Raw genomic sequence first — 14,749 nt, forward strand, 5'->3', positions numbered from 1 at the left:
GAAAAAAAAACAAAAACAAAAAACAAGTCCTTAAGTCCATGACAGTCACGCTCTAAAACAAGCTTCTTATGTAGCTTTGAATCCAGTTATTTCTTGTGAGTCTATATATAAATTTGGTCAGCAGTAGGAAAGCATCGAGGCTGAATGAATCAACAGATGGCTTGGGATAATGTTATTTTCATTTTATTTTGTCATCTGCTGTACACGATCAGAGCTGGCACAGCATGACCCTACACTGAGCAGGATGCTTGTGATTGGTTTGTGTGTCTGTGTGTGTGTTTTTTGTGGTAAAACCAAATTGTTCTTGAAAACATCAAATAAGGACTTGCTTCTTTTTACTAAATCTTTCATCTTTTTATCTACCTCTCCTACACACTCACTCACGCACACACACACACAAACACACACACAAAAGAAGAGCAGAGATTTCCAGCCAGCACATAGGTCAGTTTATATAGCATGACAATGACAGAGTGGAAGATCAATTAATCATCATCATCTTCATTATCATTATCAGCAGCTGTAAGATTTTTATTCAGCCTTGCTAACGGGGACCTCCCTGTGCAAATAGGCCTATTCAATTTCCATGCTGATGATCAGCTTTTATTTGCTGCTGTTTCTTTGATCTGTTGACTGGGACTGTCTATTTCCTTCTCTTCCTCTTGTTATCTCTCTCTCTATCAATACTGTGTGGCAAGTGATCATGGATGAAAGGCCATTTGACCAAGGAATGAGGTGTAAGAAGATCTTTTAACGGTTTGATTGTCTTAATGCATTAGCCATAGTACGATCATATGACCCACTATGTAAGCTTCAAGCCCTGTGGTAGTCTCTTGGGTTTTTCCAAAATAAAACAACGACAACAACAACAACAACATCAATCCTGTATCACCCTATTAGTCTGCTTTTGGCTGTCACAAGGTTTCTTTTTCAACTTTGTCTAATGCTGGAAAACTACCATGAACTGTGGTTGAACCGTGTAGGATTCAGTGAGGGTAAACCGGGCTTATGTTAGACTTCTGTCAGGGTAATTATTTGCCGCTCACTCAGCAAATCCTACTGTAACTTGACCAGAGGCGTAACGAGTCAGCGCTAGTGATAGACTAACCTACTTAACGTGTCTGTGAATGTTCTCATTCACCCAGGTCATGGTTATCCGAAGGAGTTGAATCAAGTTGCACTTGATTCAACTCCTTTGGATAACCTACTTAACAAAATCCGGCATCGGAGCACGTTTACAATATTATTCAGGTCTGCGCATAGGCCACGCTCAACCAGGTGAGCCACTGGGGTGCCCCTGGGCTTTTGTCTTGATGCATGCTCAATAATCCAGGTAAGAAAATCACAGAAAGTTGAACCAGTTCATCCAGATACAACATTTGGTGACAGAAACGTTTCATCACTCGTTTAAGTGACCTGTTCAGTCTAAACTGACTGCGGGTATCCCCACCCTTTATAAACAATACATCAGTTTCTTATGCAGATATGGGTGTGACCATTAACTAGAGTTACAATTGCCATATGTACCATTCGAATCTCCTGGCTTTTCACTGTGTGAAGTCATGACACTTCGCCAGCTAGCTAACTCTTCTGTGTGGATTTTGCTACGCAGTAGTTTACACGCAGGCACACTTTGCACATTTTTGAGCATACAGTATACCATAGACTCAGATCTTTGGTACGATAGTGGTGATATAAAGAGGGGTCCGTGTGCGGGCCCCAGTGCAGCTGCATTACCTGCATATATGGTAGTTTCATCTCTGAACTTGACCACTGCATTCCCACTGAAGAGTTTGTCGCTCTATTCTTCCCACTTGGATGCGTGTTAAATTAGTACTTATTCTGTGTTGACACCCAGGGGTACGGAGTCTGTAAGTGGGTCAGCAACACAGAAATCATTATACACAGTCTGTGCCTTGTGTGGAGGCACATGGAGGAAGATAATTCTTCGTTTGCATCCTTTTTTATTTCAGAATGTGGGTGTTTGGGGCAAATACTGGGTTAAACCACAATACACTGACCCCCTTCAGCTCCTTCTAGGAATTTTGCTCGAGTTTCACTTTCAGTTTGTGATAACATGTTTATTTGACTCCAGTGACTTGGTCATTCTGTGGTTCGCTCGGCAAAAGTATTCCCTCTTTCTCCATCTGGCAGTTTTTCTCGAGCATCCTCTGCGTCAACCTGACTATAAATAGCTTGAAACAACAGTCTGCGTCATTCCACTTTACCAGGAGTTAAATGAGTTTAAGGAGTTTGCCAGCCTATAATTACCTGCTGTGATAATGTACATAAGTTGCACGTCACTTAGATAGAGAGGCATATGCATGACCTTGTGTTTTGTAGACCGAAAGGTGATGTAGCTGAGCCATGTTGGTAAGCTAGCACAGGGCTGAAGTGTGTGTGTGTGTGTGTGTGTGTGTGTGTGTGCGCGCGCGCATCTGGTGAGAAAGAGGTAGAACGGACAGAGGAACAATGAGAAAGGGAGAAAGAGATATAATGACATTCCTCCATCTACCTTTTCAATCTCTTAACGTTGACAGCTTGGCTTTTGATTTATAAATAGGCCTGTCAACACTGGTCTCTTCAAATATGGGTGGGTTTATGTAGGTTTTACAAGAGCAGCTCACCATCGTTAGTTTATTCAACTACTGGAAAAGCCAGTTTATGTCAATCTAAACAGAATGTGTACTCATCGCAAAAAACGTCAGGGTGAAGTGCAATAGAGTCAACTAGAGATGTCACTGGCACAGGGAGCGGGTCCTCCGTTGCACATACTGTATATATGTTTTAGAGCAACTGAGGATTGGAAATGATGCATTATTTGTATTCTTTATATCTTTCTTCCTCTGTGTGTGTTAACCCACCTGAGCATGTTTGTTTCAAGCGCCCCTGAGGCAGTGCGGGTTTCCTAGATTTTCCAAGCATTAGTTGACCCCGTCACTTACGTACAGCACTTGCATGTGTGTTCAGTTTTTTCCTCACGCGAGCACCCACCTATCATAGACCTCGAAACTCACTATCTCAACATATGATGGCAATCAAACACATCTCGGCCGTCAATGATTGCTCTCAGACATACTGGTTTTTGATTTGCACGGGATTGTTTTTTTTAATGAATAGATTTGATTAATTTGATTCATAATTTAGTCATTTTAATAATATTAATATTGATAATATCATAATTATTATATATTTATATATATATATAAGAAATATATCTATTTATTTATATATAATGATAATAACAAAAATGATAATTTAATTAAATAACAGAATAATTTCCCCTTATTGAAATCCTCTCTGTGCTTTTCTGTCTGACCTTTGTTTTTGTTTTTTTAATCAGCCTCGAGCCTCTCGGTGTTATCTAAACCTGAATAAAGGATAATTTTTGAAATCACAAAGCATGCCTCATTGGGCCATGGCAACCCATTGTCATAGAAACAAAGTGGTTGACAGATTCTATCAATCATTAAACCGCTTTTGAAATTTTTTTTTCTGTATGCAACAGTACGTATGCCTACAAAGTTGGGGAGTGGAGGAAGGGGTCATAATAGAAGAAAGCCATGATAGACCGGTTAGTCAAAGACCAGTTTTTGTAGCTTTGACATGAACAAGAAAAAGCCCACAGGTGGCATTATACAGTCAAGTCATTGGGCACGTGTTTGCTCACACATGTATGAATGTTCAGTCGTGATGAAAATATTTAGGCCAAATCCCAAAACTGGGTCAGTCATATCCATGAGGATTTTTTATGTTATGTTTGAACATGTTTATCACGTGTGTGTGTGCATGTGTGTGTGCAGTAGGGCCTCTTATTGATTCGAGTCTGACTGCAGTGTTTTTTATTTGTCAACAGCTAGGGCATACCAGAGAGATGCAGTAACTATCATTAGAGCAGCAGGATAGATAGATAGATAGATAGATAGATAGATAGATAGATAGATAGATAGATAGATAGATAGATAGATAGATAGATAGATAGATAGATAGATAGATAGATAGATAGATAGATAGATAGATAGATAGATAGATAGATAGATAGATAGATAGATAGATAGATGGACGGACGGACGGATGGACGGACGGACAGACAGACGGACAGACAGACAGACAGACAGACAGACAGACAGACCGATAGACCGATAGATCGATCGATCGATGGATGGGTGGATAGATAGATAGATAGATAGATAGATAGATAGATAGATAGATAGATAGATAGATAGATAGATAGATAGATAGATAGATAGATAGATAGATAGATTGCCGTTTTGGTTTTACAGCCACAAAGAAATCACAATAGAAAGTATGCGGTCTGTGGATTTTTGCTGGCTGTATAAGGTAACCTTTAACCTACAAAAGAAAGCATCAGCTGCACTTGTATTTATAATACAGCACGGCGACATAACGTCCTACCGTTTTACTTTAAGTCCTACCTTTTACCTCAAGACACCTTCACCACGCACCCCCACACACTCCTATTGAAACCGTGCTTGCTCAGCGTTCACGTGCCCCATAGGCCATGTGATGAACCAGTGCCAACTTTTCAGGGCTTCTTGTTTGTCAGATGGAACAAAGACTTAAGCTGTTGTTGAGAACTCGCCTCCGGGACTCAAATGAGAAAAACACTGAGATGACTAAATTCTTTGTAACTGTACTTCCCTTCCTCTTAAAGCCCCCCCTCCCCTCCATCCCCCTCCATCCCCCCCACCGAACGCTGTTTATGCAGCTACTGCCAAGGTTGTCTCCACTGTTTTTACTGCTGGTAGGCTCACTAAAATAAAAACACATCAAGGTAAATTAAGGCGTGCTTGTGCAAACTCCCAGCCCGTTTCCCCCTCTTTTGTGTACATGTCTTTGCGGTTTTTTTCCTAAGTCGAAAGAGTTGTGCGATTATAGTAGGACTACACAGAAACAGACTGCACGAGGACTCGGTGAACTCTGTTTATCAGGAATTCTTTGTTTATATGTGTATGTGTGTGTATGTGTGTGTGTGTGTCTGTGTTATTGTACTTTTATACTTGTGAGGACCGATTGAGTGTTTAAACATCAGAGTGAGGACATTTTTGCAAAGTGAGGATGTTTTGGCTGGCCCCCCACTTCTTCAAGGGTCTATTTTAAGGTTAGGACTTGGGTTTAGAGTAAAGGTTAGAATAAGGATTAAGTTAAGGTTAGAATAAGGGTTAAGGTTAGGCATGTGGTTCTGATGGTTGGGGTTAAGGGTTAAAGGTTAAAGGGTAGGGAATAAATATAGTCAGCGAGGGTCCTCACAAAGATAAAAGTACAAGAGTGTGTGTGTGTGTGTGTGTGTGTGCACTGTTACATAGGCAGGGAGTTCCAGTGCATTAAGAGGGTCACTTGCTTCTATTTTTAGTTCTTGTTTATCCTGATTTGTGTTTATTTCTCAGGTGTTTGTTTACTTGGCCTTTAACTGATCCTCTGGCCTTTCAGTCAGCCTCTCAGACCTGAGGGTGGGAGGGGCAAAAATAGTAACTGGGTCTTTGGCTCAGACGGATGACTTGTTAAAATGGGTCATCAGGAAGCAGCCCAGTAGACAATCCAAGAAGCAAAAGTGTTTTGGTTATCTTTCAAGATCAAAATTTGATGTCTAGAGCACACAACGGTTGTGGTATCATGATGTTCACAGTGTGTATCGGCAGATTTCAGCAAAATAAAGGCCCTGAAGTAGTGCCTTGTGACTGGCTAACCCTCCTGTCTCTTGTCTCTGCCCTTTTTGCCACTATCCAGAAAACATCTCTAGTTTCAACCTGTCCAACACATCAGCGCCTGGCAGTAAAGCAGAGGAGTACCACGAGATGAGGGGCTGGCCCATCTGCAAGGACCAAGATGAGAGGCTTAACCTCGCCTTCACCGTGGGTTCCTTCCTGCTGTCCGCCATCACACTGCCCCTCGGCATCGTCATGGACAAATACGGGCCACGAAAGCTGCGACTGCTGGGCAGGTGAGGCCGCAGTCTTACCAGCGTGTGTTGTGGGAAACTCCTGTACTCCTCCACCCGCTACTCCACCTCCTCTGACTACATACTAGTCATTCAAGGGCCACTTAAGAAACAACAACACTTTTATCTTCTAGTCAAGGGCACTTTAAAAATAGCATCAACCAAACACCATGTATTATTACTTCACTCCTGCACATTGTCGATGTTTTGTGTTGTGTTGGCTCGTATGTTTCCTTCTCCAATCTAAATTGAACTCTTTATGATTGCAGCGCTTGCTTTGCCTGCTCCTGCCTCCTCATCGCCTATGGAGCCAGCGATCCCACAAGTATGTATCTATTCTGATGTCATATCACACTAATACCATCACTCATTTCCTTGTGCCTGCAGGGGCCATTTTTTTCTGACACGCTGTTTGTCAGTCGTGCTGCCTTTTATGTGAGCAGTAAGGTGACACCTTTACACTGCAAGACATATTGATGGCACGGCCACGGGTTTGGTCGATCAAGTTTGGATATTGCTCCCTCGTGTGAGCTTTGTCAGTCTCTCTAACGTCCTCCTTCCCCTCCTTCGTCCCCAGATCTCTCCTTCCTGATCTTTTTTGCACTGGCACTGAATGGCTTCGGAGGCATGTGTATGACCTTCACCTCACTGACGGTGAGTAGGGATGCTCTGCGGTGGAAGAGAGAGGAAAAAAAAACTGAAAATATGAGGGGGAATGTCAGGAGGAGAAGTCAGGCTAAGGAAGGGAAGGGGAAAGGAGATGCTGGAACAGGTGCTGGAGAGAGGAGAGAAGAGCTGGACTTAAGGGAGAGGGGGGGAGGAGAGGAGTGATGATAAGATGGAAGAGCAAAAGACAATGTGTGTGTGTGTGTGGGGGGGGGGATAATAGAGGTCCAGCACAGACAAGAGGAGACTCGAGGGAGGTGGCGAGAGTGGATTAGAGTGATGCTAAGTGATAGAATGGGACTTTGACAGAGAGGAGAAGAAAAAAATAGCTGTCAGTAGAACAGAGGGACTGTTACCATAGCAGCAAATCCTTGAGAGAGAGAGAGAGCGAGAGATGGATAGGGAACATTTTTAAAGAGGGAGAGAGATGACCGGGGAGATGGGAGGTGTTTGCTGGCAGAAGGAGAACTGGGTGGAGGGAAATTCTATAGATTAGAGGAGATGGATGTTGCGGAGGAGAGAGGGGTGGGCTGAATAAGAAAAAGCCCCTCCCCGGGATGATCTCATCAGTAACAGAAAGTGCTGCATCACAGGAGAGGCCACGTGAGAGAGAGAGAGAGAGAGAGAGAGAGAGAGAGAGAGAGAGAGAGAGAGAGAGAGAGAGAGAGAACGCAAGAGAGAGGAAGAGAAGGGCGAGCAAGGGAGCGCCGGACTGCATTTGTGATCCATTATTCAGCCCTTGCTCCCTGCTTTGACTGGGAGCCAAAAAAAGACCCCTCCTCATCACTAATTCATCCTCCGCAAGGGCAGATGAATGCGGGTGTGCCTCTGTGTGCACATGTATGTGTGTGTAGTATCGACTACGTGTACACAAATTTCAACATGTTTGGCATGTGATTGGCTAAACAACACGGCCGGCGACTATCAGCTGTACCGTCTCATCTGGCTCATCTTCAGTGTCAGGAAGGAACAGCCACACAGTAGCATCACTTTGCCGTACAGGGGATTGTGTAAGCATGCACCTATTTATTCATCGTGATGAAACCATGCCGGACAATGTGAACAATGGCAGACGCTACAACTGGACCTTTAGTTAGTTTTGCTTTGCTGTCTGTTGTGGTTGCATTGTTGTGTGAGTATTTTAGCTTTATTTTACTGGGATTTTGTAATACTGTGCGACGGCAGTGTCCTCCTTCACTACCCAACACTGGAGGCTGAGTTGACCTACCGCACATATATACAGACGAGATGCCCAGGTTTCAATCAGACAAGACATTCTGCCACTGAGCTCTCAAACAGGAAGTAGCAACAACGCATTGTATGCATGTACGTATGTGTGTATGTATGTATGTGTGTGTGTGTGTGTGTGTGTGTGTGTGTGTGTGTGTGTGTGTGTGTGTTTGTTTTTCCTCCCCCCTCTTCTTTCCTACTCTGGGCGCCTTCTGCGGTTCTGACTGGCACACGCACACACGCACGCACACACACGCACGCACGCACACACACACACACACACACACACACACACACACACACACACACACACACACACACACACACACACACACACACACACACACACACACACTAAAGTTGCCAGGCGGGTTTCAGCTCCCCTGCCCCCCCATCTTGTCAGGGCAATGTTGTTTTTGTCTTCTCCAGTTTCAGCTGTTCCCCTCAAACAAGAACCAGCCTGCGCTGCCGCAACTGTCCAACTGGCTTTCGCGCTGACTCATGTGCAAGTGTGTCAGCAGTGTGCGTTTGCATGTGTGCGTGAGCAAGTGCGAGAGTGACTTAAGTGTATGTTTGCACGTTTCTGAGGTGTGCCTTTTTCTTAACCTCTCTTTTTTTAAGCTCCATGATAACCTCTGCACATCTCAACCACTGTATGCTTTATACTGCCGCTCTTTGTGAATGTGTGTGTGTGTGTGTGTGTGTGTGTGTGTGTGTGTGTGTGTGTGTGTGTGTGTGTGTGTGTGTGTGTGTGTGTGTGTGTGTGTGTGTGTTGTTGAAAGTGAGAGAGACGGACTGCATGTCCTCCCGTGGGTCTGCTTCGCTTGTCTCTTTCCTTTTTCCTGTCATATCTTCTGAAGGTCAGGGGTTGTTGCCAAGGAAAGGGACTATTTTGAGACACCTGTGACCTCTTTCTCTCTCACTCTTGTCTTTTTTTTTCTTTCCGTCTCCCTCTCTCTCCATTTCCCTCTCTCTCACTCGCTTCCATAAGACCACGGTCCGCTTCAGAATGGAGAAGTCGAAAGCGTGCCGCATTTGCATTTGATTTCACATGCGCCAAGTGAACACTGTCGGCCTTGCGTGCATTTCCATGCGGAGGGTCTGCTGAGTGTAGACCACCGCCGCCGCCTTCTCCTTTGTCTCTCCTCCCGTCTTCCTGCTCCTAACGGCCCCCAAAAATGGGCCATTTGGCTCCTTGCCCTCACTCCCTCTTTTCTTTGTCGTCCGTTCATGTCTTCTCCTCTCCCCTGGATGCACACTCAGCACTCTGGGAGAGGAGGAAAGAGGAAGGAGGAAGGGAGCTACCTCTTCTCACACCGTCTCACTTAGATCCTATTTTTGTAAAATGTTTGCTAGAACACCCCCCCCCCCACACACACACATACTACACAGATGCAGACAGACACACACACGCTCGCCTCCCACTCCCCTTCCTTCAGCCCCCACCCACAGACAGCGCTGCACAGCATTAGCTCCTCCTCTTGTTCCTTATGGCACGTGTTGCAGCCCCTCTATGTCCTGGAGGGCTTTTATTTTTTTAATTTTTTTTTTGTGGTTTTGGTCTCCAGTGTAATTCTGTCGGCTGTTCTCATGACACTTCCTATCCAGCGTGCGGTAATGAGTATTTTCTCTACTACTAGCCTCCCCTCTTATCTGTGTCACTAGCCCATCTGGAAACACTGCTAGGCCCCGTGCGCCGCGTCTTGTCTGATCGTTTTGCTGACTGGTTTCACATGCGTTCACATGTGAACACAAAGCGCTCTATGTACACAGCGCTGCGGTACGGACATGGAAACAGGAGGCAGAAATCAAAACAACTTGCAGGGGAGGAAACGTTTTAAGAAGCAGGGAGCGGCAGGCACACTTATCCGACAAAGTGGCGGAAAATGGATGAGGTGTTATGTGCAGTGGTTCATTGTCCTTTGGCGAGGGGAGAGGGAGAAAAGAGGTGGTCAGAGATCGGGCTGTTTACCACGCCACTGACAGTCCGAAGCACGCAGGAAGTGTTAAGAGGAAATACGCTATGTACATGGTATGCTGACGCCGCCACGTGACCTGGATAAGCGGAAAAGAGATGAGTGGAAGAAACGTATGAATGCCAAAGGTCACGAGTCGCCAGTAATGTTAGACCCGAGCTGACACTGATAGCAGACTCGCTGGGATGTTGCGTCCGTCAGGGTTCGACTACGGAGACAAGTCTGGTTCAGGTGGTTTGAGATTTGACATTCCTTTTTGAATCATAAGCTGGACTGACTAAGTAAAGCAACCTGTCTTGGAGAGAGATGAAAAGAGGTAGAAAAAGCAGAGAGAAAGAGAGAGAGAGAGAGAGAGAGAGAGAGAGAGAGAGAGAGAGAGAGAGAGAGAGAGAGAGAGAGAGAGAGAGAGAGAGAGAGAGAGAGAGAGAGAGAGAGAGAGAGAGAGAGAGAGAGAGAAAAGACAGGACAGGGTGACACCAGAGAGATGGCGGTATGCAGTCTGCTGTTTGTCGGGTGACGCTGGTTACTAAGCTTACAGCCGAGTTGCCTGTTTTTATGGACTCCTATCCTGTTCATTGGGCCTGGACCGGTCAAGGCCGGCTTTCATTGGTCCAATAGGGTTTTTCCAGTGTGACAGCAATCCCTCTTCCTTCTTTCATTTCTCTCTTCTTTCCTCTCAGACAAATGGGAAGTTTCCGCCTTTGGCTCAATTTTCTTTCGCACCCCCAATTCATCTTTCTTTCTCAAGCTCTACATGTCCAGTTCCACTAGCGGCACAGTATGTTATTCATAGTGACTTTACTAACCACAGTATTGTGCTGTGGCTATATTGATGTATGGCCAATATTTACAGGCAGCCGGTAATGAATGCAGAGTATGAACAGCTGTGCTAAGACAGAAACAAGCATCCAAAATCCCCAGACTCCATCGCCCCTGAAATATTTATGTACTGTCAAACAAAACATAAGGCCCATTACTGCACAAACCAATGGCGACGTGCACTGGACATTTTCTTTCTCTCTTTGACTCTCCACTTGAGGTTTTTTGTGACTAATTAAAGTAACGCTAATTTTAATACATTACCGATTTCCTCCATTCAATCCTGCACTCAATTTGCTTTTTTTATTTTTTCATTATCCTGTTGACCTTTATGCAGACAAACCTATACTGAAAATCCTTGTCCTCATCTTAACTGAACCCTGACATCAGGTGATCACTTATCTTCGTGCGGCTGCTCGGCTCCAGAAATAGACACAGTGTCCTTTAGTACCTCTCCAAACACCAGGCCCATCTGTGTGTACCCCTCTGCATCGCACATGGATACACTGTCGCCACAGAGCAAACAAAGAGTTTTTCCAGCGAACCAACAATGATGGGTAGTTGGTGGAGATTGCTATTATTAAGTGGTCTATGTACGTGGCTTCCTAGAGGACTGCTGGTTGCCCTCCGCTTACATGGCGGATTCAGGAGCCCATACATCGACTTTGACACCAGACGGAGAGAAAGCCTGCTTTTTGCTTAGACCTTCTTCCATTGTAGTTTAAGAATTAGTGCTATTGTATGGACTTGAGTGAAGGTGAAGTATGATGAAGCACGCAGGTTGTGGCTGTTGATTTCAACTTATAAATCTTACCCAGCACATTAAAAGCTGGGTAAGATGTATTTTGGAAAGATATTTTCGAAGATTTTTTTTAATTTTTTTATTTTTTGGGCAGCATGGTGGCCCAGTGGTTAGCGCTGTCGCTTACCACTGGGTTAACCCCCCGGGGTTGTCCAACCTTGGGGGTCATCCCATGTCATCCTCTGTGTGGAGTTTGCATGTTCTCCCCATATCTGTGGTAGGTTTTCTCCGGGTGCTCCAGTTTCCCCCACCATCAAAAAGACATGCATGTTAGGGTTAATATTCCTGTCTGTGTCCCTGACCTAGGCATGGCAAGAAGAACTGGAGTTGGTCCCCGGGGTGCTGCAGCTGCCCACTGCTCCTAGCTACACAGCTAGGATGGGTTAAAAGCAGAGAAAGAATTTCCCCACGGGGATTAATAAAGTAGTTAAAAAAACTAAAAAAACAATTAGAATCAGATTTATTGCCAAGTACAAGCACATACAAGGAATTTGTCGTGGTATGTTGGTGCAAGAGGGAAAAATTAACAGTAAACAGTAAAGATAAAGTTAAAAAGAATAATAAATAAAATATATACTATACAAAATAAGATGAAATAAAAAATGAAAGTAAGGTGCAATAAGGTGCACTCAACACCGGTTCAAAGTTGAACATGAGACCACGTGGAAGCCCCTGATGCCCGGCACTGGGTGGCAGGAGCTGTTTTTGCAAAACGTTAGTAAATAAGAATTTCAAGAAGTTATTTACAGAACAATAGTTATTTACAGGGTAGTGCAGGTTTTATGCAGGGTGTCCATATACAGGGGACAATGTCAGGATCAGAGAAGAAGTGCTTGGCAATATTATTGTCGTTATTATCATGATAATCACAGGGAATTTAACACGATATCAATATATCACGATATCTGCTTACATATGCAAAAATACCCTTTTTAGCGTTGTGAAACTGAACTGTTTAGCTCCGTGACACTGAACTGTTTGGTAATGTCCAATACAATATCAAATCAAAACTAGTTTTCAAATAATACTCCCTCTAATATTTCAGAACTCACTTTGTGAGAAATTGTAGGCGATACATTATCGTGATCATTAATTCAGACACAGCTGTTTGTCATGATATAGCCACACCCGAATTTAATCCCCATACAATACCGCTGAAAGATGGTGAGCAACAATATTGACCTACTGCCCAGCCCTATTGAGAAGCATATATTTTTAATTTAGATAAGAATGTCGCCAAATCTGCAGCACAGAAGTTGTAAAGCATTGATACTACAAGGCAAGGTCAGATATGATGTGAGATGAAGGAAAACTCAATTTATACTTTAACAGAGGGTCTAATGCGGCTCAGGACTGAGGCTATGAAGAGCATATTGGCAACATAGCAACAATTGGTGTGTTAACATGCAAGTTAAAATTCTATGTTAAACCGATTAAGGCAATAATCTGATTATTGCAACTGCCATGTAAACACGTCAATCAAACTATCTTAATCAAATTAAGGTCTAATTTGTCATATGGATAATGCTGTTAACAGAACTAGATTTTTCATCAAACGTTCGATTTACTGTGCTTTGTATACACTTGCGGAGAATTGGCTTACACATGCAGCAAAGAGTAAGGGATTCCCCCAGAATTCCCACTGCTGCCATCTCAGCGGGAAACAACAGACAAAGGAAAACAGCAAGCATCCGTAAACAACCGCATTTCTAGAGCAACACTGAAACAAAGAAAGTTCATGCTAAATTAAATGAAGGAGCTTAATATCCTAAAGTTTTTGGGTGGAGGAAGAGACAAAATTGGAGACAAATAAAATTAAGTTGACTTGACTTGACATTTCCCGTGACGTCCGTTCCATAATTCGACTATCCAACGAGTCTTGTAAACTCAGATTTGTCAAGAGTTTATGCAAACAAATGTAAACTCCTTAATCACGCAGTTACCTTAATTCAAATATTTGCCTTAATCGGATTTTTGAATGCATGCAAACACAGTCGATGATTCTCTCTATTATCTTCCTCCCGAGATCCACTTAGTTAGGTGGTTGCACAGTTGCAGCTTGTGGTTTAACTGCATGTCTCCCTAAGTTCCTGTCAGGGCAGGGCCTTTATCCTCACGTGCTATGCAGTCGGTTGTCAGTGACTGATGCTCCTGTTACAAAGAGAATATCACCTGTCCTTCATCATGTTTCAACACACACACACACACACACACACACACACACACACACACACACACACACACACACACACACACACACACACACACACACACACACACACACACACACACACACACACACACAGATTTGCTGCTTGACTCATTACTTTCACCCTCAACTTCTTCTTTCACCATCAATTGAGGGGCTGTTTTTTGACATTGGCTGTCTCTGGAAAAAGCAGACCTCAGCAACCCACTGACACACATCTTCCAACCAAAGAGAAGCCCAGAGTGACGTAACCTGTCTGTCAGGCGCTCCCCTCCTGACTCAAGTCTGAGTTTGGCTTACGGTTGCACTATGTCCTCCCTCGCCGTCAGGCCCAGGTGTTTGTTTTTCTCTCCTCACACGTGCCACCTATGTTTGCCAGTGGCGGCTGAACTCGATCCAAATGAACTCTTTCACATTTAAGAGGAAAATATACAACCAGGCAACCAAGAGTTGAACGGTAGAAAGGTTTTGGGCTGCCTCTCATTTACACCAGAGGGAACTTAGTGGTCCTATCACACATATGAGGTATCAGACCCCTTTCATACCACACTTATGACCTGGGAAACACGCAGGCCGACCACCAGTGTGAGAAGATCCACCTGATATAAGATGACCTAGGCAAATCAACTCTGATCCAGATCCTGATCTGTGTCTGGTGGGTCATGTCATCCACTGTGTTGAATACAGAACATACATCTAGTACACATTTACCTTCTGAATATTACATGTGTAGATGTGAATGTGCAGAATGTACAATAACACGTCTGCTTTACACACTGTTAAATGGTGACAGCTCCTTAGCGATCCATGTGCACAAGGCTTGGGTTGCACTTCCTTTTACATGCGGTGGACCCGAGTCAGCGTAACACAAGATTTCAGCTGGGTCATTTATGTGAAAATGAATTAAAAAGAAACCCAGATGTCAGCTATTCTAAGTGAAGCAGCCAAAGGAAAGGGAAAGATTTCCTATCATGCATATACAGTATACCTGTCAAGGGCTTCTCAATATATCCTGTGAAATGGCCTCAAATAACACTCGGGGGGGGGGGGGGACTGGACACCGACAATGACTCAGTGATGGGGAAGGA

At 44.0% G+C, this 14,749-nt stretch overlaps 1 protein-coding gene across 1 annotated transcript in view; it reads left to right on the forward strand.

The window, feature by feature from the left end:
• LOC130115654 (large neutral amino acids transporter small subunit 4-like) overlaps positions 1-14,749 on the forward strand; it is a 36,395-nt gene that overhangs the window by 3,962 nt on the left and 17,684 nt on the right. Inside the window, exons 3-5 of the mRNA XM_056283417.1 lie at positions 5,749-5,962; positions 6,229-6,284; positions 6,537-6,613. Coding sequence (XP_056139392.1) covers positions 5,749-5,962; positions 6,229-6,284; positions 6,537-6,613 — 347 coding nt within the window. The remainder of the gene's footprint in view (positions 1-5,748; positions 5,963-6,228; positions 6,285-6,536; positions 6,614-14,749) is intronic.

Source organism: Lampris incognitus, chromosome 7 (genome assembly GCF_029633865.1).
Source record: "Lampris incognitus isolate fLamInc1 chromosome 7, fLamInc1.hap2, whole genome shotgun sequence".
In the NCBI taxonomy this organism is placed as follows: Eukaryota; Metazoa; Chordata; class Actinopteri; order Lampriformes; family Lampridae; genus Lampris; species Lampris incognitus.